General features: G+C 50.0%; 2 protein-coding genes across 2 annotated transcripts in view; one reads left to right on the top strand and one right to left on the bottom strand.

Annotated features, from left to right (window-relative positions):
• The window catches only part of PSMC1 (proteasome 26S subunit, ATPase 1), an 11352-nt gene extending 10506 nt beyond the window's left edge, over positions 1–846 (top strand). Inside the window, exon 11 of the mRNA XM_006925524.3 lies at positions 548–846. Coding sequence (XP_006925586.1) covers positions 548–682 — 135 coding nt within the window. The 3' untranslated portion in view covers positions 683–846. The remainder of the gene's footprint in view (positions 1–547) is intronic.
• Positions 623–11267, bottom strand: part of NRDE2 (NRDE-2, necessary for RNA interference, domain containing) — a 41844-nt gene continuing 31199 nt past the window's right edge. The window contains exons 10-14 of the mRNA XM_006925525.3: positions 10025–10411; positions 8319–9247; positions 7501–7639; positions 2510–2581; positions 623–1962 (exon numbers count right to left, since the gene is read on the bottom strand). Coding sequence (XP_006925587.1) covers positions 1837–1962; positions 2510–2581; positions 7501–7639; positions 8319–9247; positions 10025–10411 — 1653 coding nt within the window. The 3' untranslated portion in view covers positions 623–1836. The remainder of the gene's footprint in view (positions 1963–2509; positions 2582–7500; positions 7640–8318; positions 9248–10024; positions 10412–11267) is intronic.

Here is an 11267-nt window from a genome sequence, read left to right on the forward strand (position 1 = left end):
TGCCCTGGTGAACCCAATAGAAACTTCAATGCAGGATTGTGTTGTCACATGTTGCCTATATTCTTCTTTTACTTTGGCAAGTAATATATTGAGGAAATATATTAGAATAAATACTATGTTGAAACTTACACTATTTAACCAGAATGTGTTCTCTTATGACTCTAGAGCAATGAAACGGATATATACTCTGTTGCCTCAGTTTCTCAGTATAATTGCATCTGTTTCCTAAAAATACTACTTCCCTGCAAGTAGACTGTGAGAACGCACTGATCGGCCAAGCCACATGGCTGGTTAGCACCTGAGCCGATAACCAGAACCCAAAGCCTCAATTCCTGGCCCATCCTCCTCCTCAGTTACTCCAGTCTAAGCTACCTCAGATTCTCTGAGAAAATAATTAAAAGGCTTAAAACAATTTTTAAAATTGAATCTTTTCCCAAATAGATTTGAACAATTCGTGTTTACTGTCTTACACCTTACTTCAAAATAGCTCTGAATTGTTAGCATGTAAACGAGTATTTCACTGTCTGAACATACTGTTCTCTTACAGGCAATCTGTACAGAAGCTGGTCTGATGGCCTTGAGAGAACGTAGAATGAAAGTAACAAATGAAGACTTCAAAAAATCTAAAGAAAATGTTCTTTATAAGAAACAGGAAGGCACCCCTGAAGGGCTCTATCTCTAGCGAACCACAGCTGGTGGGGCCGAGGAAGCTGCCCAGAGGAACCCGTTTCCTGTTGGTCTTCATTAGCAGAACGTCCTGTGTCCTGTGCCCCTTTCTGAGCATGATGTGTAGAGGGACCGTCATGCAGTGCTCTCTTCCCAATAAAGCGCGCTCTTTCTCAAGCAGTTCATCCTGTTTCTGGAACCTTGACACCCGCCGCTGGGCAGCAATAATTGGTAGATCCAGGTGTCAGGGAAGCTTCTGGGCCATCACAGGAGTGCAGACGTCACTCCCTGTTGCCCCACATCACGCCCCCAGTGCTGGTGATAGAACTGTTCAGCAGCTGCTCATGGGGAAGACAGGATCGCAACCACACAGCCAGCGAGCTTTGCTGTTCAAGCAACAGAGCCAAGTTCACATGGCTCTGGCGTCACAAGAAAATACATCCTTCCCTCCCAGAATGCCTGCGGGTTCTCTCACTCGTGGGGCAGGAGGGGAGAACTGGTCCTAAAAAACCCAGGTCAGGGATGCCGCATCCTCCTCAAGAGCGTCCAAAAATGTGTCAGAGCTTCTGCCCTTCCTTCCTTTCTGAACACATTAGTCCTGAAGCCAGCAAGTGGGGCAGCAGGCGTCCCCTTGCCTGGCCGACTCCCTCGGGTGCTCCACGACGCCACCCTAGAAAGTGCTCTAGCTATGTTGCCTTCCCTCCTTGTTCCAACCAGTGTCCATCTGTTTCTAGCCAAAATTCTATTCTACAACACTAGCTTTTCCAGATGAGGTGCCAAAGAAATTCTTCAGCAATGCTAGACTTGGCAGGACCACTAAGGGTGCCCGCTGAGCAGGTATATCTCCACGGGGCCGGCGCTGGCCAGAAAGAGCAGAACAGCTCACACACACCAACCACAAAGGCTTAGTTATCACCTGGCCTGATGCTCATCTCCGCACATACATACACAGATTCACATATATGATATGTAAAACGATAGCTTTTGTGTCATTTGCACAACAAAAAAATGTGCAAGGGTAAGAGACTGATAACCCAGACACAAATTATCTAGAAACTTAAAAAGGAGTCTAACACTCGCACGCATGTGTCACCCGTCTCCTCCTGCTCGTCCTGGCTCCCACAGCAGGCAACGTGGCCCTAGAGGGGTGGCCCCATCCCCTCCTGGTGTCTAGTCCTCGAGCAGAAGCTCCAGCTCCTCCACTGGCAGGCGCACTCGGAGCTCCTTCTCAGTCATCAGGTCCAGGATCTCCTGCATCTCGCCAGGGAAGTACTCTACGGCGTCCATGTACAACACCTGGGGAGGAGAGCCACCACCCTGGTCAGCCACTTCTTGTCCTAGCGAGCCAGCCCTCCTGTGCCCCCTCTACATCATCCCTCCCCTTCCCTGTCCTAACTCAGCAGCACCTGGGCACACCTCAGGAAGGACACTGAACCCAAAGTAGAGTGAAAGCAAACTCAAAGTGAGGTCTTCTCTTTCCGAAGGGGGACCAGAGCTGCTGGCAGACTTTGCAGTCACTATGACTGATTTCTGAACCTCTGACCTGGGCACTGCGAGGCAGACTTGGGACATAGATGCCGCCGCTTTCAGCATCTGGGCTGAACTCAGGGCAAATGCTGGGAAGCCAGCTGCTCGCAGCAACACTTAGGAAACACCGGCTCCAGTGCAGGGAAAGGAACGTGCCCACAGGCTCAGGCTCCAGAGGGGACAGATTCAGTAAGAGAAGTCTGGGACATGCCCTGTCTGGTGATACAGGTAAGGGCTGGGCAGACACTGGCTGGACTGATGCTTACAGCAGGAAGGTCCTGGGAAATCTGAAGACACCACGGTCTTCAGAACTTACCTTTGCCCAAGGACAATTCTGAAGTGCTTTGTAGAACACACCTTTGCTTCTTTCTTTATTTCCTAAGGAGACCTGAGGTGAGGGGAACAAATACAAAAGTGATTAACTGAAACAGGGAGGCTAAGGCTGTGTACAGAAAGCTCCTGCACTGACCCACACGGAGGCGCGCCAGCTGCAGTCAGCCTGCCTGTGGGGACAGCCTGGCCCACCACAGCGGCTACTGGGTGTCTAAACCATGGGACGTTCTTGTGGCCGCTTCTGTATGGGGTCATTTCCCTCCACCGAGAGGCCCAGAGCGTAGGCCTTTCACACTTCTAACTTGTCTTTACGTCCTTCCCTGTGGGCCCTCACGCCTTTCGTAACTAATAATGCCTGCACCGAGGCCATGTGAGTACAATACAGCTGATGACTTTATAGAAACAAAACACTTGCTTTAACACTTGCTATCTTCTGAAACCTTAAGAGAAATGAGAGAATCAGAACTCCTGAATCTGTAACACTGAAAGTAAAGTTTCAGTCGGGAATTCAAGTCTGAGCATGTAATTCAGCAGGTTTTCTCCTCTCTAGGAATAAAACCCTCAGTCTCAACTCACATGTGCTCTTTCCACGCCCGCTGTGGCAGCCGGTGCCCACAGGGGCCTCGCCCAAGTCCCAGGAAGGGACCCGTCACTTGGCAGCTCCTCCAGGCCCTCACAGCCCACCTGAACAGCCCCCCAGAATGGCAACTGTTAGTGGGCACAAGCCGAGCTCACAGAGCTGAAGTCTGTTTCTGGACATTCCACCCACCCACCTCCTGCAGACTCCCCGTGCCCCCAGGAGAACCTTCTGGTGGACGCCTGGTCTCCACCAGGTGGCTGGTGCTCAGCATCGAGCATGGAACCAGTCGAGACTACTGACTGGCCTCCCATAAACCTTGGCAATGGCGTCTAGACACCCCAATCAATGGCTCAGGAGCTGGATCTACCAAGGTCAGCCTGCCTTTCCCATCATTTTAAGTTAACTCCAACAGTCACCAAGACTGACTTCGGGCTGTAACCAGCAGCTGTGATAACCTGGCTTCAGGCAAGGCTCAGGCCTTCCCCACTCCAAGCGCCTGCCACACGTGGCCAGCGTCATGACCCGGGGACTCCCATCTTCCCTCCCTGGCCTGGGCCTCTGCAGGTCTGAGGCTACACCCTGGATTTATACCCCAGGAGCCATGTGAGCTGCTCTTCCTGCCGTATCCTCTCCTAAAATACTGATTCAACTTAAGACTGTTCCCCCTCGTTTCTGAAAGAAGAAAAAAAGATTGTATTACTGTTACTTTCTCAACCACCGTATCAGGGAGACACAGATAGCCCTGGTACGTGAGGTGGCCAGCCTCGAGTAAGAGCTGCCCTGAGCGGTTGTCGACCGGCCGCCAGACACCTCTGCCGTGTCCGGTGCAGAAGGGCTCAAGGCCAGTGCGAGCCGCTGCTTTTTCCGTTCAGGATGTCATATCCTAAGACACGGCCTTGGGTTCGTCCTTTCCCTCTCACTGGAGCAGAGCCTCAGGTGGCCTGAGAGGAGTCCGTGGGTGCAACCCCGGCTCTCTGTGTCCGCTCTCCTTACCCGGCGACTTTCCTCAGCTTAAACCCCGACTCCCTGTAAAACCCTAAGTCAGGGCTGGAGTCTACCCAGCGGGCGACTCCCATGGGGTCGTGACCAGGTGCAAGCGTGTCTCCTCACGCAGACCGGCCCGTCTCAGGCCCCGAACCGGACACGTGCAGAAGGAGGACAGAGCCGAGGCAGGGGCAGAGCTGGCGCATCGGTCTCCAGGGAAGCCTCTGATTCCGCCAGCAGGACTAAGCCCAGGCACGACGCCTCACGCAGGCCATGGGAGGACTCAGCAAACAAGACCCTTGTGAACAGGCGACACGCGCCTATGGGCGGCCCTGGTGCTGTGGGCCAGCTGCCCAGACCAGAGCTGGGTGAGTAATCCTCTCCTGACACGGGTGGGTGTGAGGCTGGAAGGGCCCGGTGGCTGCCGCCCACCCGCAGTGACAGAACCGGTGCTGGCACTGCCCATTCAGGGGGGCCGGGTGGTGCTTCGTAATCCCTTGCTGTGGCATTTTTGTACCTTCTTATCTGACGTGTGCCACCTCTGCACAGGGGCGCAACAACCCCCGTCTCTGAGAGAGAAGGCTGAAGGTCTTCAGGCTTTTGCAATGTTTGATTCTCTTTTCTTAACTGAGTATAAACGAACCTGAGTGACTGTTAACAATTCTTTGAAAAAGTAATTTGACAGAACTGATATCCAACCCTCCCCAAATCAAAGACACATTTCTATAATGTGTCTCACTGCATGCTCCTGCGAGGAGGCTGGCACCAGTTTGCTGAGTCACGGCTGCCAGGAAGGTGGGCAGAAGAGGACTCTCCCCTCCCTCCAGCGCCTGTAAACGGTGCCCTTTCGATGTATTGTAACTTCTGCCAGCTGTCAACAAAGTGGAAAGAGAAATGACACTGGACAGTAAAACAAAATCTAAGGATTCCAACTTAGATATGTCACCGTTCCCTTTATAGGTATTTAGGTTTCTTCATCAGGCCCACAAAATCAACTGGTTTATTTACTTAAATTTCTTTATCATGCAGGCAGATGACCAAACTAAAGAACTCTAAGAATCTTGAAAATAACTATAATTTTAGCCAAAACACCAAAAACAGTTTGGCTAAAAGTATTCGTGTGTATGCAGAACAGCACATTTGAAAGTCCCCCCTCAAAAACGAGCTTTAAACTAAGTTTCAACCTTAGCAGAAAATTTTAACTTGTCCAATTCCTCTTTTTTCTCCATATTTTCCATGGCCAACAGTAAATTTTAATTCCTTCATTTTTGCATGAGAAAAAAAGCAAGCAAGCAAATACACCTGCATGTATGCTGTGTGTGCGTGCATATGCACGCTGCATATCCTCGACTCCGTGAAGCCCAAGACCCACCTTTCAGCCTGCACAGGCACAGTAAAAAGTGAAATGGGCACAAACGCACAAGCACATAGAACCACCACCCTCCTCCACGGAGCCTCATCCTCGGCTCCCTTCTGCCCTCTCCTGGCACTGCAGCCCACAGCTTGCATTTTGGCCCAATCTGATTTTCTCACTGCGGTTATCAACGCTCTAGGAGACCACCCAGACAGACACTTCAGGAGCTGCTAGCCGAAGTCCCTACTCTAATCAATCTAATCAATCTTCGTCCAATACTAACCTTCCTCAAGATATCAAACTTCCCGCAGGGCCCGAATCTTTTCTCCCAAGTCAACAAGAACTTTTCTGTCTACAATCCAACCCAATCTGGCTCCTGGCAGATTCTCAGTAAAAACACTGGAAGTCTGCACCTCACCCTATCTCTCTCTACTTATAAAAGACTGGAGACATTCAATGGGCAAAATTCCAAGCTCCTTCATTTGCCTCGAAAGACTCAGAGTTTGAGCGCTGGGAATGTCAGGGGGCGTCTCCTCTGCCCTTTCGGCCTCGTGACAGGCGGGAAACTCGACCGGACCCAGTTCTGGCTGCCGCCCCAGCAGCCACCTCTGCTTCTGGGCCACGGACGCACGACGGACGCCTCGGCAGCACGTGGGCTCCTGAAGGTTCCCATTTCACACAAGGCAGTTGAGACATAAAATCTGAGCTTTGGTCTGAAGAAAAAATGTTTGAAAAAAGCACACAACCTTTTGTGATGCCAACCTCGGCCCAGAGATGTGCCCCTTTGTCCTAGGGGTGCCAAAGAGCTGCTCAGCTGAAACGATGCACCCTTCCCTACGACTCGGGCCTCTCAAAGGTCAGGGAAGGCACGCCCCGATGAGTTCTAGAACCTAAGAAGGGGAGCCCAAAGCTCTCCGACCCCCTAACGTACTCTCGCCATCTCTTTACACCGACTCTCCCACATGTCAGTTGGAAATGTTCAAATACTTTGATTTTTAAGAACTTATCCTATGGAAATAATCAGAACTATACATAAGATTTATATATATGGTCACTGCTGACTTCTGAAAGGTACGATATTTATTGGAAGTCACTAGGATATGACTTAGTAGCCTTGAGGTAAATAACACTCAAGTGGCCTACAAGATTATTTCTAGAACAGCATGCAACTTGGCCGTAGATATGTTACAGGAATGACGCCCATCCGCGAGCCAGGTCTTTAACCAAAGGCAAAGCCACTTCACTTCCTCGACTCCGTGAAGCCCAAGACCCACCTTTCAGCCTGCACAGGCACAGTAAAAAGTGAAATGGGCGTCTCACCATATTCCATCACTATGGTACTTTTAGGTGAAAACAAAGCTGCTTTGGAAATGTCTAATTTAAAAACCACATTCTAGACACAATCTCATCTGTTAATAACAAACAGATCAGGACCTGGAAATTTTCATGAGCAGAACGGCAAAGGATTTAAGTCTCTTTCAAATGAAACCTCTTAGACCAGGGGTCCCCGACCCCCAAGCCAAGGACAGGTACCAGTCTGTGGCCTGTTAGGAATCGGGCCACGTGGCAGGAGGTGAGCGGTGGGCAAGCAAGTGAAGCTTCATCTGCATCTGCAGCCACTCCCCAGGACGAGCATCACCGCCTCAGCTCCACCTCAGATCATCAGACATTAGATTCTCACAGAAGCATGAGTCCCTGATGCCAAAAAGGTTGGGGACTGCTGTCCTAGACCATTTCCAAGTTGTTGACTCAACAAAGTCAACTCAGAGAAACCCACATGAAGTTCTGCTGCACTAAAACACCCAGTAATTACTCCTCCCTGTCATTCCACCAAATACCTTGAGTAAAACTGCCACTTGCAACCCTTCCCAAGTTCTCAGAGACCGGACCCTGCTCTGCCCCGGCTCCTGTAAGGGATCACCATGGCCAAGGCGGCAGGAGCGGGAGGTACAGACCGCCCAGCTTTCCCACGCAGTGGCTACCGGATGCCTGCACTTTCTCACTCAGAAAGGAAGAAACAATTCTGCATGCAAACAAAAACTAAATATTTTCTTACCAAAAAATTCAAATACATCCTCCATAGTAAAGGGCACTGGCTGCCACTGTCACTCCGCATTGCATTTTCGAACAGGGCTTTGATCCGATGTGTCAAGCCAGTCTCAGGAATCGTGGCATGGACCTCTCTGCCATCTACCCTGCAAGACAAAGGCCGTGTAACTCCGAGACAAGTTCTCGCACCCCGGGTCGCAGGAGGAAGAGATAACGTCAGTGATAACGAACGTCAGCAATATCTGGGTCACAGCGTGTCAGAGACAGGGCTGCCCCTCAGGTCTGTGGGCGCCGGGGGCGTGGAGTGCGATGTGATATGGCTTCTCCAAGGCCAGAGGAAGGTAGTGTCCAGGGTTCTGTGGCTTCTATACCACGCTGAGTCTGCCAAGAATCACACGCCAACTCCTCGTTTCTCAGGAACCCACTGGAGAGGTGAAGTGGCTTATTTAAGGTCACACAGCTGGTATGTGGAAGAGCTGGGATCTGAACCCAGAGTCCAGCTCCAGAGCCTGTGCTCTTACCCATGGTGCTTTTCTACAGCTTCCCAGATACCTGAAGGCCTGACAGTCACCAGCCACGCACCTTAAGCAACATTCAGGATCCCAAAACGTATGACTTAGCAAGACGGCCACAAAGCCTCTAAAGCAAGATGCTACTTGTGAGTCTCTCACTCCTCTTTCAGTGTTATTCCCTAATACCTAAAACACCCGCAGCAAGTGTGCCAGGCACTGGCCTGTACTCATTTCCGTCTCCCTGCGGCCTGGCAGGGTGGGGGAAGCTGCACATAAAGAATGTGAACACACGAATAAAATGATCTGTAATTACCTCTGAACAGTTTCCACCAGTCTCTTCCTCATTTTCTCAGCTTCAATTGCAAACAACCAAGGCTCCAAGGACTTCGCAGACCTGGTGATGGCATCGAAGAATCTTCTGGTCTTACTGGCACTGTGGGATTTGCTCTGAATCTGGACATACGACCTCCATAGCACCTGGTTGCCCGGATACAGCTTCAGGGCCTCTGAGAGCACCAACCGCAGAGGAGCCAGAGGGTAAACGCTGACTTTCATGTGGAACCTGAGCAGGCTTGTGTGCATCAGGGTGACGGCCTCGAGAACGCCGCTCAGACTCCGGGGGCTGACACTGTCCTCCGGGCCAGGGCCTTCTGGGGAGACAGAGCCCTTCAGTTTTGCAGATACCTGTTCATATATCCGCAGAGTGGCATCGATCCCAACGGTCAAATACTGGAAGAGCATAAAGCATTTAACCAAGCTGATTAGGCGGTTAAGGGAATCAGGGGCAGCTGGATCGGAGACACAGCTGTCACCCAAACAGTCCTGCAGGGCATGTTCGTAAGCTTTCCGAGCTTTCAAAATGTGAACGGCCAAGACCTGCCCAGTGTAGGACCCATACACACCGTTCTCAGTCAGTCTGGTTAATATGTGAACGGCTCGGGCTGTGGCGGCCCCTCTCACGTCCGGCAACAGCTCCACCTCCAATTCCGCGTAGAGCAGACTGAGCTCACAGAGTTCGTAGTCCTTCAGCTCCTTGCTCCCCGCCATGCTAAGTGCTGTATCGAAAACCTTCCTGGCGTCTTCTGTGTTGCCAAGCAACCATTCCAGATGGGCATACTGCTTCCAGAGGCAAAAATTGTTGCGGTTTTCTGGCTCCTTAAGGAGATTCTTGGCTAATTTTTTGCAGTTCTTTCCTTGTGACTTTAATCTCTTCTTGTTTTTAGTGTGCAGACACCAAATGACCTAGAGGTAAAAAGAAAAGAATGACTCCAAGTACTCTGTGATGTTAAAGCAATCCCTTTGTGCTGTCAACTTGAAAAAGCCACACAAGGTGTCTACACTTCCTTCCTTCATCACCTGTTTGGTAAACACTTAGGATCTCTGAGCCAGAAAACAAATCAGGGTTTTACTAAGGCGACAGGTGCCCCAAAATGAACACATCCAGGTTTCCATCTGAAACCTCTATGAACAAGGCTTATATACTCCAAGTGTTCCTCTCCAGAGAGAGGTGGCCTCCAAATTTTATCAGACGATACTATTTTAATAATACAGCCTGGTGTATGCAATCTGCAGTTAAAGCATCAGACCTTTGGGTGTGAAGACTCAATACTAATGGTGGCCAGCAGAGGGAAGACGACTCAATCCTAGATGAATTTCTAGCAGATAGCTACAAAGGGCAGGGTGAGTAGCTTATTATCTATTTTAATAAGCCCCCCTAAATCCTCTAACCCTGCTTAAGCTTAAGCCTGGTTCTTAACACTAACTGCTCATATAATCACAGACATCTGGTAATACAAGAATCGACACAATAAACAGCTTCGGTCCCTAAGGTGCTGGCCTTCCTCCTGCGTTCCTCCTCTCCACTGTGGCCCCTTGGAGGGGCAGCCACACACCAGACGCCTTTAGGGTCCCCAAAGGAGGTGCTGTGGCCCAGTACCCTGAGGAACACCAAGAACCTGTGATTCCATTATGCACACGGACACAAAATGGAGTCCCTGCCCAGGAAGAGGGTGAAGATACCTTTGCAATCTCGTACTGTAACCAGGAGAAGCAGAGCTGAGACCGCTCCTTAACCGAAAACAGCGGCATCACGAGGTGGAAGATGTTGCGGATGAAATCCTCGCCCTCTCGGTCGTGACCCCTGCTCCAGCGCCGGCAGCCCAATTGGTCCATGCGGCCGACATAGCTAACGCCGGAAAATGAAAGGCTGAGAGAAGTCAGTGGCTTCTCATCATAAAGTCCGTTATCAAAGATGCTGTTCTCATCCATGGCCAGATAGAAGCAGGAGGCTGGAGGGCTGAAGCCGGAAGGCACGCCCAGGAACTGCAGAAAGGCCGCGATCAGCGCGAACTGAAGCTCTGGGCTGGAAAGTCGGATCAGGGATTGTCCAATATCATCAAACAACACCTGCAATAAGACAGGATAAAGTGACCTATTTGGGAGTTTATTTACTGCGACAAACAAAAAAGCTGTCACGATTTTTCCCACAATTCTTTTTACGTGAATATATCATGATTCGACATATTCAGATTACATTTTAAACAGACAGGAGCTAGGTTTTCTGCAAGATGCAAAAAAAGCTGGAGGCCTCGCAGGGAGCTGCGGCGCTGCTGGCGCTCTCCCACCTCCCAGGGACTCTCTGGGGGGAGGACCGTGGGCAGGCCTAGGTCTTTCAAAGTATTCTAACGGGGCCACAGAAAATCTGGAGTCCTACTCACCTTAAAAGCATGCATAAGTGTTTTTATAGTTACTTCGGTAAGTTGCAAATGTAAAAAATTTTTATTTGAAGACAGAAGGAATTTTACTATTTTGTGCTTTCCTTGTACAAAACTGCTTCAGGAAATGAAAAATATGCTCGAATAGATAAACAGCAGCAAGGTAAGAAAGAGACTACAGCAGCAACGAACCACGTTAAGAGCAATCAGAAGAGCCTAATACTGACCACAAACGTTCGTGGTTGACTGGACACAATGACTTTAAAATGTAAGGCCCTGCAGACTACCCTTTTTCTCAAGGTCCTGCTTATCTAATTGATCTTCGTGGCTCTCATCAAAGAAGGACTGACTACCTGGGATACAACTGATCAAAACCATCAAATAATCTGAAATCTCCATCAGGCTTTGAGTAGAGAAAAAGTTAAGTGACAAGAAACTGCTCACAGTAATAGTTTCCTCCAGAAATCAGCCAAAATTCTGAGCTATGAGAACTAACTTCTGGAAGGGTGGCGTGAACTCTGTAAAGCCCTCAAGCCCCACAGAAAGAC

The sequence above is a fragment of the Pteropus alecto genome, unplaced genomic scaffold, assembly GCF_000325575.1.
Source record: "Pteropus alecto unplaced genomic scaffold, ASM32557v1 scaffold8, whole genome shotgun sequence".
Classification (NCBI taxonomy): domain Eukaryota; kingdom Metazoa; phylum Chordata; class Mammalia; order Chiroptera; family Pteropodidae; genus Pteropus; species Pteropus alecto.